The following is a 23,658-nucleotide window of genomic DNA, read 5'->3' as shown; positions in this document are numbered from 1 at the left end:
GGCCAGGAGGTCAAGACCTGCCTGGTCAACATGGTGAAACCCCGTCTGTACTAAAAATACAAAAAAATTAGCCGGGTGTAGTGGTGCAGGCCTATAGTTCCAGTTACTTGGGGGAGGGAGGCTGAGGCAGGCGAATTGCTTGAACCTGGGAGGCAAGTGAGCCAGTGAGCCAAGCTCGCACCACTGCACTCTAGCCTAGGCGACAGAGCGAGACTCAGTTTCAAAACAAAAACAAAAAACAAACAAAAAAACCACCCAAAGTCTTGGAAGGGGAAATTCATCTCCTGGTCGAAGGATCTGGCATTCTGTGGACCGCCCAGCAACCCATTTATATGACCAATATTTATTGAGTGGCCACCCAGTGCCAAATGTTATGATGAAAAATTAAGATGTATTTCTCTATTTAAGGCATCTGCACATACTTTAATGTTCTTTTAAAATTTCACATCTTGGCCGGGCGCGGTGGCTCAAGCCTGTAATCCCAGCACTTTGGGAGGCCGAGACGGGTGGATCGCGAGGTCAAGAGATCGAGACCATCCTGGCTAACACGGCGAAACCCCGTCTCTACTAAAAAAAAATAGAAAAAACTAGCCGGGCGAGGTGGCGGGCGCCTGTAGTCCCAGCTACTCGGGAGGCTGAGGCAGGAGAATGGCGTAAAACCCGGGAGGCGGAGCTTGCAGTGAGCTGAGATCCGGCCACTGCACTCCAGCCTGGGCGACTGCGAGACTCCATCTCAAAAAAAAAAAAAAAAAAAAAAAAAAAAAAATTTCACATCTTGGTTACGTCTTATATTGCAGTCTTTGGTTTTAAGGGCCTTGACAACTTTACGGAGGAAGAGAATCCCATGACTATTAAGCCCTATTTTCACTCAGGGAGCAGTCCTGTCACACTTTTTCCTTTACCCTGGTGGTTTTTCTTTATAGCATTTCTCATGACCTGGCAGAAATAGATTAGTCTATTTGCTTGTTGTCTATTTTCCCTTTAGAATATAAGCTAATTGGCCGGGCGCGGTGGCTCAAGCCTGTAATCCCAGCACTTTGGGAGGCCGAGACGGGTGGATCACGAGGTCAGGAGATCGAGACCATCCTGGCTAACACGGTGAAACCCCGTCTCTACTAAAAATACAAAAACTAGCTGGGCGAGGTGGCGGGCGCCTGTAGTCCCAGCTACTCGGGAGGCTGAGGCAGGAGAATGGCGTAAACCCGGGAGGCGGAGCTTGCAGTGAGCTGAGATCCGGCCACTGCACTCCAGTCCGGGCGACAGAGCGAGACTCCGCCTCAAAAAAAAAAAAAAAAAAAAAAAAAAAAAAGAATATAAGCTAATTATATTGGGTAGGGGCGGGGGGTGATTTTTAAAATTGTACTGGGATCCCCATGGCTAGAACAGTGCCTGGTCCTCAGCAGGCACTAAACTCCTTGCTAATGAATGAAAGACTTTTCTCTCTATATAAAACCACTTCTCGCCTCAAGGCTGAAGTGTATATGTGTATATATATGTGTGTGTGTGCGCGTGTACATATATATGTATGTATATATATGTGTGTATATGTGTGTGTGTGTGTATATATTCTTTTTTTTTTCCGAGACAGAATCTCACTCTGTCGCCCAGGCTGGAGTGCAGTGATGCGACCTTGACTCACTGCAACCTCTGCCTCCCGGGTTCAAGCAATTCTCTTGCCTCAGCCTCCCTAGTTGCTGGGATTACAGGCATGTGCCACCACACCTGGCTACTTTTTGTATTTTTAGTAGACATGGGGTTTCACCAGTTGGCCAGGCTGGTCTCGAACTCCTGACCTCGTGATCCACCCACCTTGGCCTCCCAAAGTGCTGGGATTACAGGTGTGAGCCCCCATGCCTGGCCCCAAGTGTATATTTTTAAGATTTTAAAAACACATTATTATTAATATTATTTAATTACAACAGCAAAGGATATTGCATTGGGGATTGTAGACACTGTGGCTTGGGTTTAAGACTTAGGCTAGAGAAAAGGCATAGTTGCCTATGACCTAAATCTTAGTTCCTTTGTAACCTATATCATCTAAGTTCAGCCTTTTACACCAGTGAAAATTCCTGTCTATGGTGATTGTTTTCAGAATTTGGGGTATTTTCCAGAATGTTCTGTCAGTCTTGCCTTTGAAGTTATAGCCGCCAGACCATTGGTTCATTCTTTCACTGTTGTTGAAGCATATTAAATGAGTGTTTGCTAAGTGCCTGTTGTGGGGATATATTTAGACAATCAACACTGTCCCTACACTCAGTGAGTTTTGGTTTCTTGGAGGAGATTGGACATCTCTGTGACCAAAAGGCCATGTTTAATAAGTCTCTTGTGAACTGTGTAGAGCTCCATGTGAGCTCAGAGGAGGGAGTGCTCACTTTGGAGCTTTGGGTATCAGGGAAGTCTTCCTGGAGGAGCTAGCATATGAATGAGACTTCAAAAGGCAGAGGAGGAGGTGGGTCGGCCAAGCCTAGGGAGCAGCTATAGTGTACAGGGCAGTGGGAGTCAACAAGATAGGCCCATAGGGGAAGGGAATCATCTCTCTGGAGGACCACGCTGGAGGGTCTGGCCAGACCTAGATAGGTGATCCATAGGATATAGACCACAGAAGTGGGCTGGAGTTGCTTTGGGAGGGCCTTGAGTACCAGACTACTTTGTTCCTTATCACAAAGGTAGCAAGATGCCAAAACAAGTTTTGGAGCCTGGGATGCTCTGTATACAGTGGGGTTTTAGAAAGATTATTATTATGGTTAGGTGTGGACTGCTGGGCTGAAACAAGAAGACATTCGAGGGAGAGAAGTTTGGGGAGGGAGGGAGAGACAAGTAAGAAACTTTGGATTATGGGCAATGTGGGAAGAAAGTACTGAAAAATGCATAGATTTACTTGAGTTTAGGAAGGGAAAGTCTTCGGGCTTTGGTGACCACAAGAGTGAGATGCAAGCTGGGGCGGGGGGGAGATGATTAGGGGGATTTGATGAGTGCCTTGTGCCTCACTGACTGGAATGATGGCACCATTGACAGAAACATGAAAATTGTTTTGGAAATTTCTGTTGGGGCAAAGGCAAATCTGTTTGGGGTTTCGGCACGTAGAGCTGGAGGTGGTGGTGGGACATCTGGTGGACACAGCCGCCAGACCATGAGCAACTGGCCAGCCAGTGGGTGTCCCTTACCCAGCTAGATCTATACCCTTAGAGATTAGCAAAAAATGCTGGCCAAAGGAATAGAGAGAGATTAGGCTGAAGCTGATTTTGAGATGTCTTGCTCACCTGATTCTGTAAAGTTAACTATGCCCCATCTCGTCAGAATTTCCACAGTGGGCCTGTGTGCATTACATCACCTGTGAGTGTGTGATGTGGCCAAAGTCCAGCATCTTTACTAGCTAGGATTTGGGCTTGTACCCAGATCTCCCTTAGGGTAGCTGGTCAGCCTCCACCCCTCCCAGTGGTGGAATCTGGCCTCTGTTTCCTGAATCTCGGAGTTTGTGACAGGAGAGATTTGGGATCCTCATGCATGCTCTCAGGGCCTGTGACATTAACCTCTTTGGCTCAATCCAAGAAAGACTTTGTACTGGGACCCATGCCTCGGCAAATCCCTTCCTAATGATTTATAAAAGCAGAGAGCGGGGCAGCCCTCACTCACCTTTTTTACTGCCACAAGGCTGGTTTTATAACTTCTGTTCCCTTTCGGGGCTGATTTCCGTCTTCCTTTCCACTTTATTTTTTCTGGATTTGGTATATTGGAAGCAGGGGCTGGGGCAAAGGTTGCTGATAGTTAATTGCCATGCCCAGTCCCTTGGGCCCATCTCCTAGGGAGAAAGCTCAACCACGAGGAGGAAGGAATTAGATCAGTCTGGGCCCTTTGGCACCTCTTAGAATCCTGCCAGGCAAAGCCCGTTCATTAAGATAAGGCCAATAGTCCAGTCTTGACAAACACCAGTTCTGGGTCCGGGCTGCGTGGGAGGGGTGACAGCTTGGAAGATGATGCCAACATTTTCCGAGGGGCCTGGCCTGCCATTAGATGACTCAGTGCGTTTCCCAGCACCTCAGCCAGGAGGCAGGGACAGAGCCGCAGCCCTTCTTACTTTTTTTCCTCTTGGGATAGGACTGTTTTGTCCTGGCACCAGGTCCATAGGAAAGCCTTCATTCATCCTCTCCCTGTCTGTGATCTCACTGGCCAGAGCACAGCTTCAGCCAGGGAAGCAGAGTCCCGGAGCCTGAACGAGCTGCATCAGCTCGTTGTCCCAGGTCACTGGCCTGCTTGAGTTTAAGCCCTAGCTCCTCTGGGTCTCAGTTTACAATATGTAAAATGGAAGCAATAATTTCAGCCTCACAGGCTCATTGTGAGGATGAAAGGAGGGAAAGCATGTAAAGCACTGAGCACAGTGCTCTAGCCCAATACATGGTAGTAATTGCTAATACTCCCCCTTCTTGATTAGCAGTATACTAGTTGTTAATAGTGTGTTTTCTGGAGAGTCAGACAATCGGAACAGGGTGGGTTTGAGGCTTGAGGCCTCATCTTTCTAATTGAGAGACTTTGGGAAACTTCACCTTGCTGAGTCTGTTTCCTCACTTAAAAAATGGGAATAACAGTACCTATCTCATGGGATTATTGTGAGAATGAAATTAAGCAGACCAAGTGTTTAGCACAATTGCCAGTGCATACAAGAGAACTTCGAAAAGTTCATAGAAAAATTGAATTAAAAGATAAAATGAAAAAATACAAATTTTATTTCTCAAGCTCCATCAAGGAAGGTCAAGACACTTTTTTTTTTTTTTTAAACAGTCTCGCTCTGTCACCCAGTGGCATGATCTTGGCTCACTGCAACCTCTACCTCCCAGGTTCAAGTCGTTCTCAAGCCTCAGCCACCTGAGTAGCTGGGATTACAAGCACATACCATCACATTCAGCTGATTTTTGTATATTTTTAGTAGAGGCAGGGTTTCACCATGTTGGCCAGGCTAGTGTTGAGCTCCTGGCCTCAAGTGATCTGCCCGCCCCTGTCTCCCAAAGTGCTGAGATTACAGGTGTGAGCCACTGTGCCCAGCCAAAGTCAGGACACTTTTGTAACCAATGATATCAGCCATTTATTTAGTACATCCCCAAAGAACTGAGGGTCTGGGGATTTTAAGCATGTTAATGCAGTCTTTTTTTACATTATTAACTGAAGAAAAATGGGCGCCCTTTAAAGATTTTTTAAGATTGGGAAACAAAAAGTCTTCAGAAGGAGCCAAATTGGGACTGTAAGGTGATGTCTAGTGATTTTCCACTGAAACTCTTGCAAAATTGCCCTTGTTCGATGAGAGAAATGAACAGGAACTTTATCATGGTGGAAAGGTCTCTCTGGTGAAGGTTTCCTGGGCATTTTTCCACTAAAGCTTTGGCTAACCTTCTCAAAACACTCTCATAATAAGCACATGTTATTATTCTTTAGCCCTCCAGAAAGTCAATAAACAAAAAGCCTTGAACAACCCAAAAAATGGTTGCCATGATTTTTGCTCTTGACTGGTTCACTTTGCGTTGACTGGACCACTTCCATCTCTTGGTAGCTATTGCTTTAATTGTGCTTTGTCTTCAGGATTGTACTGGTAAAGCCAAGTTTCATTTCTGGTTACAATTCTTCAAAAAAAAAAAAAAAAAAGGTGTCAGGATCTTGATCTCACTTGTTTAAAATTTGTGAAATTTTGAAAGCTCTGTTCTTGACAGTAGCTGACCTGGGCACAATGGTTTTGGCACCCATTGAGTGGAAAGTTAGCTCAACTTTAATTTTTCAGTCAGGATTGTGTAGGCCAAATCAGTTGAGATATCTGTGGTGCTGGCTATTGTTTCTGCTGTTAATCATTGAACCTTTTCAATTAGGGCATGAACAAGATTACTTTTTTTCCTCACAAATTGATGTGGAGGGTCTGATGCTGTGGGCTTCATCTTCAACATCGTCATGTTTTTATTAAAACATGTTTTAATAAAATCATGTTTTATTAAAACATGTTTTAATAAAATCATGTTTTATTAAAATGGATTATCCATTTGTAAACTGCTGATTTCTTTTGGGGCATTGTCCTTATAAACTTTTATGAAGCATCAATGATTCCACCATTTTTCCATCCGGACTTCACCATAAATTTAATATTTTTTATTGCTTCAATTTTGTAGAATACATGTTCATATAGGGACTCTCTTCAAACTGATTTCTTTTCCTGGTGCTTCAAGCTAGATCCTGTTCAGACATGTTATAGCAAGTTAGAACAAATTTATTTTGGTGCAAACATTTATTTTATTTTTTTTAGAGACAGGTGTCTCACTGTGTTGCCCAGGCTGGTCTCGAACTCCTGGGCTCAAGTGATTTGTCTATCTCAGCCTCCCAAAGTGCTAGGATTACAGGTATGGGCCACCATGCTTGGCCTTGTGCAAAAAAAAAAAAATTGGAAATCCATGCTTAGAATATGCATATTATTTATAATATTATTCGTAATAGGCATATGTAATATGTTACCCTTCCCACAAACCCCATTAATCCCTTCTCTGATCTTTATTGATTTGGGTACCTCTTACAATCCATCTTGCATTGTTCATGTTTATGTCCATCTCCTTCAAAAGTATAAACTGGGCCTCCTAGACTCACTTTGCTTTCACCTTGAGGCATGTCTTACACATTATTTTTGTGTCCACACCCACAAATCCAATCCTAAAAGCACTGAAATTGGAAAGGATTACATTGCGTCTAGCATGGAGGCTGGCGCCTGTAATCCCAGGACTTTGGGGGACTGAGGTGGGAAGATTGCCTGAAGTCAGTTCTTTTTTATTTTGTTTGTTTTTAGACAGAGTCTCACTCTGTCACCCAGGCTGGAGTGCAATAGTGCTCACTGCAACCTCCGCCTCCTGGGTTCAAGCGATTCTCCTGCCTCAGCCTCCCCAGTAGCTAGGATTACAGGTGCCTGCCACCATGCCTGGCTAATTTTTGTACTTTTAGTACAGACGGGGTTTCACCCTGTTGGCCAGGCTGGTCTCGAACTCCTGACCTCAGGTAATTTGCCCACCTTGGCTTCCCAAAGTGCTGCAGCGCCTGGCGGAAGTCAGGAGTTCTTGACCAGCCGGGGCAACATAGTAGACCCTGTCTCTAAAAAACAAAAGAAAGGATTACTTTGTATATTGTACTGCAAAAGTTCTTAAAATTGTTTTTAAAATGCATCTCTTCCTTTAAGTTTCCACTCCCTATGTAAATTGCCTATCCCTCTTTCCCTCCTTTTTGAACTAGTATCCCCTCCAGCATGCTTCCAGGTCCGCTAGGGTATACACACACGCACATACACATACACATACACATATGTGTGTATTTATATACTAAAATATATATAAACATTAATAATGCAAGATGGGGCAGGGTGTGGTGGTTCACGCCTATAATCCCAAAACTTTGGGAGGCCGAGGCGGGCGGATCAGGAGTTTGAGAGCAGCTTGGCCAACATGGTGAAACCCCGTCTCTACTAAAAATCTACTAAAAATACAAAAATTAGCCGGGCGTGGTGGTGGGCGCCTGTAATCTCAGCTACTTGGGAGGCTGAGGCAGGAGAATCGCTTGAACCTGGGAGGCGGAGGTTGCAGTGAGCAGAGATCGCACCGCTGCACTCCAGCCTGGGCAACAAGAGCAAAACTCCGTTTCAAAAAAAAAGCAAGATGGGCCGGGTGCGGTGGCTCAAGCCTGTAATCCCAGCACTTTGGGAGGCCGAGACGGGCGGATCACGAGGTCAGGAGATCGAGACCATCCTGGCTCACACGGTGAAACCCCGTCTCTACTAAAAGCTACAAAAAACTAGCCGGGCGAGGTGGCGGGCGCCTGTAGTCCCAGTTACCAGGGAGGCTGAGGCAGGAGAATGGCATGAACCCGGGAGGTGGAGCTTGCAGTGAGCTGAGATCCGGCCACAGCACTCCAGCCTGGGTGACAGAGTGAGACTTCGTCTCAAAAAAAAAAAAAAAAAAGCAAGATGGATTGTAAGAGGTATATATATAAAATATATAATGTATATACTATAATGTATATAGTATATAATATATAATCATATTATATAATATATTACCTATAATTATATATTACATATTATAATATATTATATATAATACACAGCAAAAGTTCTTAAAATTGTTTTTAAAATGTATCTCATATAATATATATTATATATAATATATAAATTTGTGAAATTATTGTATATTATATAATATATAACATAATTATATTATATTATATATAAAATATAATTTATATGTAATTATGTATTATTATATATTACATATATAAATGTAGGACTCCATTTCTTGGGGGCCCTGGAGGGGAGAAAGTCACAGCCATACACACACGTACACGCATGTATACAAAATGAATATATGCTCAGATATATACAATATATAAATGGGCAAATATAAAATCCCCTTGGTGCCAACGAATCCATTCATTCATTCATCAAATATTTGAGCGTCCACTTTGCCTAGAACCAAGTTATCTGTTGGGATGAGCAAGGCATAAGAGGTTCTAGCTCTCATAGAACTTAGAATTCTACTGGAGGAAGATGAGAACAAATACAAAATGTAAGCAGTGGAAGTGCTGTAAAAACAACACAGCTTTGTGGGAGTGATGCTTAGAATGCCCCTGGTGTTCCATTGGGTGTTCGGGCAGGGGGAATGGACTCGGAGGTGAACTATGAGCCGAGATTCGTTTTATAAACGGGAACACTGACACATGGACCCTTGAAGGGCCTTGGTGGCCGGAAAACTGAAGGCAGGTTCCCATCTGTCTTGGCACCACTCTCCCGAATAGCAGTTTCAGGGAACTGCTGAAGCCATAACCAGCCGGTCCCAGAATCCAGGAGCACCTGCGCAAGAGGACGCCGTCAGCTTGACGTCAGCGCGCCGGGCTCTGGCCCGCCCCCTGTGACACTAGCCCCGCCCCTCCCCGCCCCGCATACCCGCGCGCTGCCGCGCATGCTCCGAGCCCCGCCCCCGTGCGTCACAGAATGGCCTCGGACACCCAGGCAGTCCCTGACGTGTCGGGGAGGAGCCGGGCGCGGAGGTACGCGGAGTGGAGCTCCGGGCTGCGGAGGGGAGCTGAGCCGAGCGGCTGGGCGGGCCTGGCCAGGCCAGCGGAGCGGAGACGTGGGTCGAGCGGCGGTGAACATGCGCTTTTGACACATTGGAGGTGAGCCTGCAGCGCGGGGCCGCTCCCTAAGGGGCTGCGCTGGGCCGGCGGCGCCGAGGCCTGCCCTTGGGGAGCCTTCCCGGCCCGGGGCCGTGTCTGAGGCTCTGCCGGGGCGGGCCGGGCCGGCTTCTGGGGCGGCCAGCCCGGGGACAACTGTTCCAACCGCTCTGTCCCCTCCCTTCCCTGGTCCGACGTGTGGTCCCCCAGGGGCGCCTGCAAGGGAACGATCCAGGTAGCCTCCGGAGGATGTGCCCCGTTCCGGGTGGGGTGAGGGCTGGTGGTGACGGAGGCCGGGACGTGGCACCGCGGGCTGGGGCGCTGGCGGCGCAAGGAGTGGCCCAGTCGGAGGTGGCAGCGGCGCGCCCAGTCCGCCTCCTCCTACCCCCTCCCCGAAATTCCTTCATTTGCGAGGGTGTCTTGGAGCGGGGTTACATTTTGATCTCGCAGTGCCTCTCTCCCATGGGGGGCGAGAGCGCGAGCAGCCCACGTTGGGCTCGGATTGGCATTCCCCTGACTCCCGCCCAGAACTGCTAATCATCCTCCCCTTGGAGTTCGGGAAAGTGTCACCAACGGGCTCGGGTTACCTGTGCTCCACTCTTTTCTAGCTGTAAGCCACGAGATGACCCTTTAAGTTTTGCAAAGCAGGTGAAAGTTCTATCCCTACTAATTATTACGTTCTATTTACGTAGCACCTTTACACGCTTCAGAACTCTCTTCCTATCTCTTTAGAACCGCATCACCTTGTGGTTGCAGCTGATTATGTTATCGCCATTTCGATGGAGAAATGGAGCTGGGATGGGGGTAATTGATTTATACTTAGGTTCAATCAACTGGTGAGTGGCTTAGCTTGGGTTATAATTTACATTTCTAGGCTCGGAGTTCTGGTTTCTTTTCGTGGGATTTTTATACCCTTCTCAGCTAGAAAACAAGGCAGAAAATGTGACTTGCCAAAGATATGCCAGAAGCTGGTAGATTACTTAATTATTTTTGAGCAAACTCACCTAGGATAAAAACTGCTGCTCTAGTCATGAGAAAAATCTTACTGTGAAGCTTGTTCAGGAGTTGCTGGTTAACATTTTGTCTGCTAAACTGTGTTGCTCTTAATGTGCTTAAAAGACAGGGTAATGTCTTTGCTAAATCATGAAGTTGATGGGCACAATGCAGCATTAAGTCATGGTCTGAAGAGAAGTAAAGGGAAACCAACTGAAATATCTCTTCTGAATTATTATTAAAATTATTGTTATTTAAAATTAGAGTGCATGAGAAACAAAACCTTTGGCCAGCCCTGATTAGAGGTTGACTTGATCCAGATGGAAGTTGTTAAATCTTCTGAAACTGTAGTTCTTTTGATTTTTTTTAATTAAATAGATTGAAGTTGGATAAGGAGCTTAAAGTAAGTAGGAACCTTAGTAAAACTTAGATCTTGCTTTCATGACATCTGCAAAACAACTTATTTTCATTGTAAACCATGCTCAGATAAATTTGGTTACTAAAGCTTAAAATTACTTCTGACGTAAGTTTCTGAGCACTCCATAAAGTAGAAAAAGAAGTCTGATAGAATCAAAGAGAGACCATGTTTATGATCAACTTCGAAGAGTTAAAAATTCTGTAAATGTCATCTTTGAGAGCAGTAGGATTTCGGTAAAAAGGCATGTATTACCAACATACCAACATGGAAGAGCTCTGAAACAACTCTTCCAGCGTCATTAGTCCATCGTAGAACTGTTAACCAGAAACAATATTGAAAATAGATTTTCTTACCATTGTACACAGAGTAATTTCCTTGTAAATAAAAGGCATTTTGGACAGGCTGTTTTAAATTCAAATGAGTTGATTGTTGCTAGGTTTCTGAAGGTCATACACGGTATGATAATGCTTTACGTAAAAATTGTCATGCTTTTGAGACTCTGTCCATATTGAGACCTGGTATTAAATAAAGATGGGGTGGGGGTGGGCAGAGAATAATAATTTTTTTTTTTTGATGGAGTCTCCCTCTGCGGTCCAGGCTGGAGTGCAGTGGCACGATCTCAGCTCACTGCAACCTCCACCTCCTGGGTTCAAGCGATTCTCTTGCTCAGTCTCCTGAGTAGCTGGGATTACAGGTGCGTGCCATCATGCCCTGCCAGTTTTTGTATTTTTAGTAGAGACAGGGTTTCACCATGTTGGTCAGGCTGGTCTCAAACTCCTCACCTTGTGATCTGCCCGCCTCAGCCTCCCAAAGTGCTGGGATTACAGGCGTGAGCCACCGCGCCCTGCCAATAATACGTAATTATCTGTCTTCATTCTAGCTTCAGAAAATTGTGGATGTACCATTAGAGCATTGTTTTAGCAATGTGTTTTCTATATTGGCTAACTTTCTACAGCGTGAAAATCTCTAATTATATAGTTTCAAATAACAGTGAACACATCCTCCCAGTGTAACTTGAAGCAAACTGAACAGACTGTAACACAGCCCCTGAAACTGTCATTTGAGTATCTGCAGTGGTAGCAAATTTTATTATTTGTAAATAATCTGATTTTTGTTTTCATTTTTTTGGAGACAGTGTCTCATTTTGTCACCCAGGCTGGAGTGCAGTGGAACGATTACGGCTTACTGCAGCCTGAACTTCCCTAACTCAAGCGATCCTCCCATCTCAGTCTCACCAGTAGCTGGGACCGCAGGTGCATGCCGCCACACCCAGCTCATTTTTGTATTTTTGTTAGAGACGGGGTTTCAGCATGTTATCCAGGCTGGCTTGAACTTCTACGCTCAAGTGACATTCCCACCTCAGCCTCCCAAGTGCTGGGATCATATGCGTGAGCCACCATGCCTGGCCGGAATCTGATTTTTAGAAAGAGTAAATCTAATGGGTGAAAGTAGGGCGATAGAGCTGGATAATACCTGTTAGGAAGCAATAAAGATGAGGTGTGACTACAAAGTAAGAAGGTTTGCTTTGTTCTTTTTTTTTCTTTTATTTGAGATGGAGTCTCGCCTTGTTGCCCAGGCTGGAGTGCAGTGGCACAGTCTCAGCTCACTGCAACCTCCTCCTCCCGGGTTCAAGCGTTTCTCCTGCCTCAGCCTCCTGAGTAGCTGGGATTACAGGTGCCTGCCACCACACCCAGCTAATTTTTTTTTTTTTCACATTTTCAGTAGAGACGAGGTTTCACCATGTTGGCCAGGCTGGTCTCGAACTTCTAACCTCAAGTGATCCGCCTGCCTCAGCCTCCCAAAGTGCTGGGATTATCGGCATGAGCCACTGCGCCTGGCCTGCTGTGTTCGCCTGCTTTGTTCTTAATGTGGCTCATAGAGGCTATTCATAAAAACTTTTGGAAATGTTTTTCAGCAATGGTGATATCACTGGAATATGCATATAGCTTCTCGAAATGATCAATTTTAAATAATCATCTGCATGTTTTAAATTTTGAAGCCTGTTTACTTTGTGGTCATACTTGAAAGGTCTGCTATTGAACTACCAATTTTTATTTTTTTTAAATTTTTTAAATTTTAATTTTTTCTTTTTTCAGACAGAGTCTCGCTTCTGTTGCCCAGGCTGGAGTGCAGTGGCGCAATCTCGGCTCACTGCAAGCTCTGCCTCCTGGGTTCACGCCATTCTCCTGCCTCAGCCTTTCTAGTAGCTGGGACCACAGGTGCCTGCCACCACGCCTGGCTAATTTTTTTATTTTTAGTAGAAACAGGGTTTCACCATTCTAGCTAGGATGGTCTCAATCTCCTGACCTCGTGATCCACCCACCTCGGCCTCCCACAGTGCTGGGATTACAGGCGTGAATCACCGCGCCTGGCCTGAACTACCAATTTTTAATAACTTATTGAACATTTATATTTTTACTATGTGCCAGGTTCTGTCCTAAGTACTTTACAAATATTAGCTCACTTCATAACCTCATTTTAATGATTATCCCCATTTTACAGGTGAGGAAATGAAATGGGGCACTGAGTAATTAAGTAACCTGCCCAAAGTCACCCAAGTAGTGAGTAGATGCATCAGTAGCAAATCAGCACTTCCAGGTGTGACTTCAAACTTGGGCAGTTTGGCTTCAGACTCTGGTCTCTTAACCACTGTGCTATGCTGCTCCTATGACTTATTCTTGGTTAAATGTTTTACGTTGGTTTGATCTGGAAGAGCTGATGGTCCTTTTAGTAAATTATATCCAACATAATAACCTAATACTGTTAGAGGGGCCAATAAGCGGGTTGTGAAAATAGCCTGTTGATTAGAAAAGTTATGGTCAACATTCAATTCATGTAAGATTCAGCAAGAAAATAAAGAATGTGGCGGGGCGTGGTGGCTCACGCCTGTAATCGCAGCACTTTGGGAGGTCGAGAAGGGCAGATCATGAGGTCAGGAGTTTAAGACTAGCCTGGCCAACATGGTGAAACCCCATCTCTACTAAAAATACAAAAATTGGCCAGGTGTGGGTAGTGTGTGCCTGTAATCCCAGCTACTTAGGAGGCCGAAACAGGAGAATTGCTTGAATCCGGGAGTCGGAGGTTGCAGTGAACTGGGATTGTGCCACTGCACTCTAGTCTGGGCAACAGAGTGAGACTCCCTCTCAAAAAAAAAAAAAAAAAATAAAGAATGAGTGTGAAGTAAAATAATTTTGCTAGAATTATTTGACACTGAATGTAAGTAGTTGGACAAAGAGGATGCAAGGGCCAGAAATTGATTCTCAAAAAGTTTCATGCAAAAGGCTATTTAAAACCTGAGTTATTAGGGGACACTCGTGGAAAAGTTGGTGTTGTATTAGGAATATGTCCCTGTTCAAGAACCAAAAGTCAGAGACAAATGGATACTCGCAGTACATCCAGAGGGGTAAACAATGCTATTCCTCAGGGATCACTACTTAAGCGCCCTTCAAAGCATTAGCTGCTAGTAGGTCCTCTGATACTATGTAAATGGGTCAAAACCAACAAAAAATACCCCCACACGGAAATGATTTGAAGTGGACTCCTGAATAACATTTATAGATTCAAAACAATCCTAACTCTTTTTGTGGAAGAATTGGCTCCACATTTAAACACCTTCAAATAAATGATCGATGCCAAGGAAGGTATCTAACAGTCATGAGGAACTTTCCTAATGATACCGGTTCATAGGCCACACTATTGGCAGTGTCATCAAATGCTGCACAGTAACAGAAAGATTACTGAAAACTCAAAACTGATCCAGCTGGTCAAATGTTCAGTACAGAAGCAGCACTAGGCATTCAGTCCCAGAAAGGCAGATAGGTAATCTAGGGGCAATACAAAGCATGACAAAATAGTTCAGGGACTGAGATGGGCTGCCAAATCATTATAAGCTAAAAAGGCAAGAAGTAATCATTTTGGGAAGATCAAGGCTGACAGGTATTATCATCAAAGGCTACAAAACCAGAGGGGCATAAAAAACGAGAATACAATTTTGTTCACCAAATCCTGGAAGCTTCCAAGAGAGCAGCATATGGGACTTAGGGCAAAGCTAAGACCAAAAACAGGAAGTTCATCAATGGCTACACAGTCATGGAACTTATCCCAGTTGCCTCAAATAAGATAAAAGCAATACATTACAAATTTTAGAGTTGAAATCATTAACTTACAAAATGCTTTATATAAGGATCAGGACTTTCTTGTGTTGCTTTTTTTATTTTCCTGAGCTTTTAAATTGCTCTTTTTCTTAGTGACAGTAGCGTAACACGTCTTCACTACAACCTTAAATATATCTAGCTTTTTACTCGTGCTCTATGCTATCTCTTCTGTGGGATTCCTTGTTTTTCTTGGTGTTGTCCATCTGTCTGAAGCATTCTATGGGCCAGATGGACTGGGCTTCATCCTGGGACTTCTCATTGCAGCCCTAGGTTGGAGCCTGTCTTTCCTGCATCCCATGCTGTCCAGGTCATGGTTTTCTCCCTTCTTTTGTACTTGTCTCAGGAAATGTGTAGGAGGTAGCCCTGCTGACTTTTTTTTTTTTTTTTTAAGTCTTTGTCTAGTACCTCCGGAGTTCTTGTATAAGAAAAAATCTCATTTCCTGAATTGTCTGTTTCCTCTCAGTAGGTCCTAAAATTTTCTTATTCATGCTACTGGATTTTCTTTTTATCAGATGGCTCTTGGTTGTCCATTTGTATTTCAGGGCCGGATGATGATGATTTGAGGTAGCTAGTGTGCAGTGGTTATCTCTAAGGTTCTTCCCAGAAATCCCATCAGCTCCCTGTTCTTCGATGTGGAGGCTGTACTGAGCCTATGTCAGTGACTGAATGTGGCTGCCCATGTATCAGATTAATACTTTTGTCTAACTGATAATGATGAATTTTCTTACATTGATTTAATATATGGTGGTACATTGTGAGGTGGAAGTAAACTACCCACACATCTTTTTGCTTACTCCATTCCTGAAATAGGAATTCAGATGTTAATAAAGCGGTACTTTGAAAGTCAAGAGGGAATATTGAAAGGATGATTATAAATCAGTTCAGATATTTATTTACTTATTTATTTATTTAAGAGACAGGGTCTTGCTGTGTTACCCAGGCTGGAGTGCAGTGGCACAGTCATGGCTCACTGCAGCCTCAAAATCATGGCTTACTGCAGCCTCACTGCTTCTGGGCTCAAGCAGTCCTCCTGCCTCAGCCTTCCAATGTGTTGGGATTATAGGCATGAGCCACCGTGCCCAGCCTCAATTCAAATTATTTATTGAACTTCCACTGTGTTCTGTGTTTGATGACGCAGAGAGATTTAACCGTTCATTCTTTTAAAAATAATTTTCCTTTTTTTTTTTGCTAAACCTTCCTGAGTGGCTTGTGCTAGATAAACTCGAAGTTCTCTGCATCTCCAGGTTTTTATTAATTTACTTTTTTTTTTTTTTTTGAGATGGAGTCTTGCTCTGTCACCCAGGCTGGAGTGCAGTGGCGCAATCTTGGCTCACTGCAAGCTCTGCCTCCCGGGTTCATGCCATTCTCTTGCCTCAGTCTCTTGAGTAGCTAGGACTACAGGCACCTGACACCACGCCCGGCTAATGTTTTGTATTTTTAGTAGAGACGGGGTTTCACCATGTTAGCCAGAATGGTCTCGAATTCCTGACCTCGTGATCCGCCCGCCTCGGCCTCCCAAAGTGCTGGGATTATAGGCGTGAGCCACCGCATCCTGCCTATTAATTTACTTTTAAAGCTGGTCTTGAGTTCTTGCTGCCCAGTATGGAATAGGTTGAATCAATTATGGTTTTATTCAGTAAATATTGAGTATCCAGTATTGTGCAGGCATTGGGCTGAAACGGAAATAAGTAAACCAGCCTAACAGGCGACACAAAGGTATAAGCAAATGCATTGCTCTGTGGTAACTGTATCAGTGAAAGCATGTGTGGGGTTCGGAGGTAGCAAAGAATGCAGGAGATTTTAATGCTGTCCAATGGAGGGCGAGAAAACCTCTCTGGAAAAGATGACAATTAGGTTTTAAGGATAAATAGAAGTTTTCCTATTTAGGGGAGCCACTCCAGGTAGAGAAAACCTGGAGTAGCTTTCCAGACCTGAAAGAGCATGGTGTGTTAAGACAGTTTCGAACAGTACTGCCAGAATATAGAGTGGGATGTGTGGGGAGGGGGTGCTAGGAGACGGTAGGCATGCCTCTAGAGTGGGCCTGGCAATCAGTTGGGAGTTTTAAGTAGCCAGTCCAAATGTAAGTTAATTAAATTGCTTTTTTCCCCCCTCTCTGAATGCCTTGGGAGAAGAACCAGGATGAAAGAGAGATCATTGAAGTTGGAGATGAGTGGACTTTTGGAAGGAAGCTTTGGAAGTTTTTAGAAATTTGATAATAGTAAATTATTGGGACTGTGGTGCCTGATTTTCTAGTAGGGTCACCTGGTATCAACTGTTCCAAGCAGATATTTTGAAGCAATTGTACCCCTGGGAAGGGCATGCATGCGGTAGCAGCATCTCTGACAATAAGCTTGCTTCTGTCTCCCAATTCCCAGAAGACCACGTGGCCTTAAACCCACGCTACACCTCTGTGCAGGGTGATTCTGTGGGCCCAAGTCACCCGGCACCTGTGCTGCAACTGATAGTGCCTCCTGTTGCTTTGTATCAAAGGACTTTTGCCATGATCTCAATCACAGTACTAGCGGCCCCTGAGAGTGCAGCTGTGAAGTGATTGACGTGCCTGAGTTGGAAGAGAGTTAGCCACTGGATCGCTCATGTTTTACTCCCTCCAGAATGCTGCAGTTCAGTGTTGTCCCAGATTTTATGCTTTTGCTTAGATTTCTCTGTTCTCTAATTTGTTTTTTTTTTTTTTTTTTTTTTTTGAGACGGAGTCTCGCTCTGCCGCCCAGGCTGGAGTGCAGTGGCCGGGTCTCAGCTCACTGCAAGCTCTGCCTCCTGGGTTTACGCCATTCTCCTGCCTCAGCCTCCCAAGCAGCTGGGACTGCAGGCGCCCGCCATGTCGCCCGGCTAGTTTTTTGTATTTTTTAGTAGAGACGGGGTTTCACCATGTTAGCCAGGATGGTCTCGATCTCCTGACCTCGTGATCCGCCCGTCTCGGCCTCCCAAAGTGCTGGTGTTCTCTAATTTGTTAACAGTTTGTCCTTAATATTTCCCAGGCTTTCTTGATCATGGATGGTGAAGATATACCAGATTTTTCAAGTTTAAAGGAGGAAACTGCTTATTGGAAGGAACTTTCCTTGAAGTATAAGCAAAGGTAATGTTGGAAAGCACAGTAAAAGTAGGGGAGGGCGTTTGGAATACACCATGTCTTGTTTGTGCATTTTTCTTTTTAACATAAAGCTAAATTTAGAATTGCAGATTTAGGATTCTAGGATTGAGATTCTAGAAACAGTCACCACATTGGTTATATTTAAATAATGTAAACATGCCATAAGTCTTTATATTGTTCAAATTATTAAAATAGTAGGAAAACTGTCATTTATGATTTCTTCTGGTCGTTTGCCTCCTTTATGCTTTTTAGTAGACCGGGCCCTCTTTGGTGTGCTTGGGGGCACTGATTCTGCCTCATCATTTTGGTCATTTGGAGATTCTGATAAACTGTCTAGGGCTCCATAGAACAGACTTTACGTTCTCCTCAGGCAAGCATGATCAGTGTCTGGAGCCAGCAAAGCTTTGAGGGAGCGGGAGGAACTTCAGGGGTATGGAACGTTTTATAAAATTTCAGTTATTTGGTTGGAAGAACTTTTAGGTGACAACCTTTTAAGCACCAAAACTTGTCTCAAATTTCTTTTTTAAAAATGGGATCTTTCTAAATAAAATATTGATACATTTTCCTATTTTGGTTAACAGAGTTTACTAAGTCTTATCAAACCTTTTACTGCCCTTTCATTATTGTTACCGAAGTCAGTTATTCTGTTGTGCCAGTGGATATGAAAGGTGTGTATCTGTGGCAGGGTTCTTAATCTTCTTCTGTGTCATAGATGTCTTAATAGGCTGGGGTAGCCTGTGGACTCAGCATTATATTTTTAAATGCATAGAATAATAGAATTACAAAGAAAATCAATTATATTGAAAAAAGTTATCTAAATATTAAACTAATTTGTGGCATAGTAATATGTACTTCTCTATTAATGCATTAAATAAAAAAAGATACAGAAGTGAATGTAATAACTACCTAATTTTGAAATAGTCATGAGAATAAATGTATTTAGAGAGATATGCAGCAATTCTATGGTGATGTGAATATGATGTCTGTTGAATATCGTAGAAGGAAATGCCAAATTTGTTACTTTAATGAAAGCAAAAATGCATTTTTCTCGCATCTGAGTTCTGTGGTGGAAGAAGTTAATGGTATTGAGCCATGTAGCCTTACTTTTCTTAAATATTATAATCACTAACTTGTGGCTCCTTTTTGGGCTTGTCATTTTCATTGAACCCTGAATATATACAGTAAGAGATGCAAAACAGATTGTCTTTATATTTTATGACAGCTTTAGCATTCAAGCAAAAATTATCGAATTGCTATAGAATCACCTCCAAGACGATCCTTGTGGTTCGTAGTGTAACTCATCTTTCCCACTTTGTTTCTGATTAGCTTCCAGGAAGCTCGGGATGAGCTAGTTGAATTCCAGGAAGGAAGCAGAGAATTAGAAGCAGAGTTGGAGGCACAATTAGTACAGGCTGAACAAAGAAATAGAGACTTACAGGCTGATAACCAAAGACTGAAATATGAAGTGGAGGCATTAAAGGTAACTGCAGCAGTAGATGCTGGTGTCTAATGTGTTGGGTTTTATTAAAATGAGAAATATATTTTTCAGGTGCTTAAGAGAAGCAGGTGACAAAAAATAGTTTGAAAAAAAGGCTTAAAGTGAAATTTTGAATAAAATGTTTTCTTTCATGGAACCAGGGGAAAAGATGGTTTAGAGTTTAGGAGTTCACTTTGAAACTTTGTAGCTGTCACTTTTCTAGCTATAATGTTCCTAGCTATATTATTGTAGTTCCTATAATTTTCAAAAGCTACCTGATTATTTGTTTTGACAGATAGATTGCGTCATTCTGCTGTATGTATATAATTATATTGATAGGGAATATGCATTTATTTCATTATTGTTCATAGCCCTTTCAGTTTTGGAGTTTAGTTTGGGTTAAAAATTTCCCTTCTAAAAGGAATTTTTCAGGAGCAAAAGGATTAACTCCTTTCTCTGCCCTTCACCATCTGCTGTAGCCACGTGCTTGAGGGTGTTTAGTGTCTGGGCAGTGGGTGGGTTTGGGGAAGGTTGGGTGGGCAGGTAAAAGGTAGGGAATTTGAACTCTGTGCTTACCCTGGGCCGCGTTTAGCCTGAAAACCCAGAGGTTTCCTCAACAAGTTTGGGGTTTTTGAGGCAAGGGTTTTTTATATTACTTCTTTTCAGAGAGATTGTTACTGGGTTTCTTTCTGAGAGGAGAATGGTTGACAGAATTTAACACGAGTTTAGGTACTTAGAATGAATGTGTCATTTAGTTGTTTTTAAAATAATTGTTACAAGAGTGTGGGTAAATTCCTCGGGTTCCCCCCCACCCTTTTAACTTGAGTTACCTCTTTATTAAAGAGGACTGTATATTAATGACATGTACTTTCCTATACTGATGCCTTCAGGAGAAGCTAGAGCATCAATATGCACAGAGTTATAAGCAGGTCTCAGTGTTAGAAGATGATTTAAGTCAGACTCGGGCCATTAAGGAGCAGTTGCATAAGTATGTGAGAGAGCTGGAGCAGGCCAACGACGACCTGGAGCGAGCCAAAAGGTAAACGAATGACTGCATTTTGTTAGAAAAAACCACGTTGGTAATTAGTGATTAAAATCTTTATTAGGCTCTTCCCCTAGATCTTAGTCCCAGAACATTTGCGACTGGTGTTTCATGTCACCTGTAACTCATCGGATGGAAAGGAACCCCAAATCCTCATCTCCCAGATAATGCCCTTCAAAGCTTTTCTCTTTCAATTTTTCTTTTTTCCTTCTTTCATACACTATGGTCGATCCTATTGGTTTTGTTTTGTTTTGTTTTTGTTGAGACAGGGTCTCGCATTGTCGCCCAGTCTGGAGTGCGGTGGCATGATCTCGGCTCACTGCAACCTCTGCCTCCCAGGTTCTAGAGATTCTTGTGCCTCAGCCTTCCAAGTAGCTGGAATTATAGGCATGTGCCACCACACCCAGCAAATTTTTGTATTTTTAGTAGAGACGGGGTTTTGCCATGTTTTCCAGGCTGGTCTTGAATTCCTGGCATCAAGTGATCTGCCCGCCTCGGTCTCCCAAAGTGCTAGGATTATAGGCGTGAGCCACCTCCCCCAGCCTAGGTTTTTTTTTTTTTTTTTTTAAAAACTATCTCATGCATTCCCCCATCTTCCCTCTGTGCTCTTAACACTTCCATACTTCCTGTAGGTCCTCACATCTTATACCTGGATTCTGTAGTTACCTTCTAGCTGATAGGTCTTTATATTTCTATTCCTTTTTATTCTCTTTTGTTTTAATACTGACTGATGGATTTTCTTAAAATGTTGATTTCAGTTCACATTTTCTGAGCAACCTACAGTGGCTTGCTATCTCTGTTGCCAAACTTTTATGCATCTGTAATTAGTTGTTTCTTAACCATTCCAAACTTAATTCCTATTGCTTTATAATTGTTTCCTGGTATTTCCTTCCTTAATATTTATCCAGTAATCTTAAGTGACTGACATGATGCTAAACTTACAGATGCGGAGCTCGTCTGGTCACTACCATTGGGGGTGACAGATACGTACATTCACTATGATAATACCCTAGTTAAAAACAGTGGGCAAGCTGTTCCAGGGTGTAAAGGAGGCAGCAGCCCGATTGGTTGTGGAGGGCAGCCAGTCAGAGGCTGAAGTGAGGTTGAAGTTACAAAGGGACACCCTATGCAAATGTCTGAGTGGTTGCAGCAAGCAAAGGGTCTTTTTGTGACTCTGGTCCTTTTGTGACTTAGGTGTGGAAAGTTGGGGTTTTCCTTTTGATTTAGTTCTAGGAAGTCAGTGTGAATAGACCTTAGGTTCCCTGACTTGGGACTTAATGTTTTAAACAAACTCTTACATATATTACAAGTTTTGAAAAGTTTTCTTTCTGAAAATGTGTAAAATTTATATCTCCACCCAGTGGAGATATAAATAGTGTAACAAACAGCCTTTCCGTAGGGAACATTAAGGAATAGATGGGAATTTAAGAGAATATATTGCATATATTGCCCAAATGATAGAGACACTAAGTGCCAGCAGTGGTCAGGAAGGGGCAGGATCATCTTTTTTGAATGGGACCAGGCTGGCTAGGTCAGGAAATGTCATGAGATAAACTGACAGTTTCCTTTTGTACTATCTGTTTGCACATGTTATTTATTTAATTCATGTACTCTAATTTTTCTTTTTAGGGCAACAATAGTTTCACTGGAAGACTTTGAACAAAGGCTAAATCAGGCCATTGAACGAAACGCATTTTTAGAAAGTGAACTTGATGAAAAGGAATCTTTGTTGGTCTCTGTGCAGAGGTTAAAGGATGAAGCAAGAGGTAAAATCTATAACTTAAAGAATACAATTGACCCTTGAACAATATGGGTTTGAGTTGTATGCGTCCACTTATCCTCTGATTTTTTTCAGCCAAACACAGATTGAAAATACAGTATTCATGCCATTCAAAACCCTGTATACGGAGGGCGGACTTTTCATACATACGGGCCGACTGTGGGACTTCAGTATGCGCCAGTTTTGGTGTAGGTGGGGGTCCTGGAACCAATCCCCATGTATACCGAGGGACAACTGTGTTTGTCCTCCCTTACCTTCCTGTCCCTATGCCAGAAGAAGCTTAGAGTCAACCTTTTTTTGAGGCATAGTCTCACACTTTCGCCCAGGCTGGAGTGCAATGGTGCAATCTTGGCTCACTGCAAACTCCGCCTCCCAGATTCAAACGATTTTCCTGCCTCAGCCTCTCGAGTAGCTACGATTACAGGTGCCCGCCATCACACCCAGCTGATTTTTGTATTTTTAGTAGAGATGGGGTTTCACCGTGTTGGTCAGGCTGGTCTCGAACTCCTGACCTCGTGATCCGGCCACCTTGGCCTCCCAAAGTGCTGGGATTACAGACGTGAGCCACCATGCCTGGCCCCATCTGGCTAATTAAAAAAATTTTTTTTTGTGGAGATGGGCTCAGTATGTTGGTCAGGCTGGTCTTGAACCTTTGGCCTTAAGTGATCCTTCTGGTTCTGTCTCCCAAAATGTTAGGATTACAGGTGTGAGCCACTGTGCCTGGCTTCTTAACCATTTTAAAGTGTATACTCCAGTAGTGTTAAGTATAGTCAAATTGTTGTGTAAACAAATTTTTAGAACTTTTTCATCTTGCAAAACTGAAACTATACCTTTTGAATAGTGACTACCCATTTTCCCTTCCCTTCAGCTCCTGGCAACCACAGTTCTACTTTCTATGAAACCTCATAAAAGGGAAATTATACAGTATTTGTGACTGGTTTATTTTACTTAGCATAATGTCCTCAAGGTTTATCCATGTGTAGTATGTGACAAAATTTCCTTCTTTTTTAAGGCTGAATAATATTCCATTGTATGTATTCATTTTCTTTATCTGTTCATCTGTGGGTGGACATCGAGTTGCTCCCATCTCTTGCTCTTGCAAATGATGCCGCTGTGAACATGGGTGTGCAAATACCTCTTTGAGATCCTGTTTTGAATTATTTTGGATACATGCCCAAAAGGGGGATGACTTTGTTCCTTTTTTAACGTAAGCAAGTATTCTGTAGGTTAAATTGCATAATCGGAAAAGATAACATTAATTTTGGGTTAAAAACCTGATATTGGCTGGGTGTGATGGCTCACACCTGTAATCCCAGAACTTTGGGAGACTGAGGCTGGCAGATCATTTGAGGTCAGGAGTTCGAGACCAGCCTGACCAACATAGTGAAACCCTGTCTCTACTAAAAGTAGAAAACAAATTAGCCGGGTGTGGTGGTGTGCCCCTGTAATCCCAGTTACTTGGGAGGCTGAGGCAGGAGAATCTCTTCAACCCAGGAGGTGGAGGTTGCAGT

At 43.3% G+C, this 23,658-nt stretch overlaps 1 protein-coding gene and 1 long non-coding RNA gene across 8 annotated transcripts in view; one reads left to right on the top strand and one right to left on the bottom strand.

Moving 5' to 3' along the window:
• NDEL1 (nudE neurodevelopment protein 1 like 1) overlaps positions 1–23,658 on the top strand; it is a 73,082-nt gene that overhangs the window by 14,312 nt on the left and 35,112 nt on the right. For 5 of the 7 annotated variants that reach the window (XR_004430833.1, XM_033184600.1, XM_033184598.1 and 2 more), the window contains exons 1-5: positions 8,989–9,177; positions 17,736–17,833; positions 19,175–19,328; positions 20,216–20,364; positions 21,997–22,133. Coding sequence is in view for 6 of the 7 variants with exons in the window: in XM_033184600.1 (XP_033040491.1) it covers positions 17,748–17,833; positions 19,175–19,328; positions 20,216–20,364; positions 21,997–22,133 (526 nt within the window). In the remaining variant the exon portion in view is untranslated. Of the gene's footprint in view, positions 1–8,988; positions 9,178–17,735; positions 17,834–19,174; positions 19,329–20,215; positions 20,365–21,996; positions 22,134–23,658 lie in introns of those variants that run through there. The other 2 variants (XM_033184596.1, XM_033184597.1) reach the window with 1 other exon arrangement.
• LOC117067717 lies at positions 8,134–21,801 on the bottom strand. The gene is made up of 4 exons (XR_004430836.1): positions 21,725–21,801; positions 10,446–10,450; positions 10,268–10,274; positions 8,134–8,144 (listed from the first exon to the last, which is right to left on the bottom strand). It is a non-coding gene; the product is annotated as an uncharacterized LOC117067717 (long non-coding RNA).

This window comes from Trachypithecus francoisi, unplaced genomic scaffold, assembly GCF_009764315.1.
Source record: "Trachypithecus francoisi isolate TF-2019V2 unplaced genomic scaffold, Tfra_2.0 Lachesis_group20, whole genome shotgun sequence".
Taxonomy (NCBI): Eukaryota; Metazoa; Chordata; class Mammalia; order Primates; family Cercopithecidae; genus Trachypithecus; species Trachypithecus francoisi.
The sequence above is the reverse complement of the archived record's forward strand: the minus strand, read 5'-3'. Positions and strand labels throughout refer to the sequence as shown.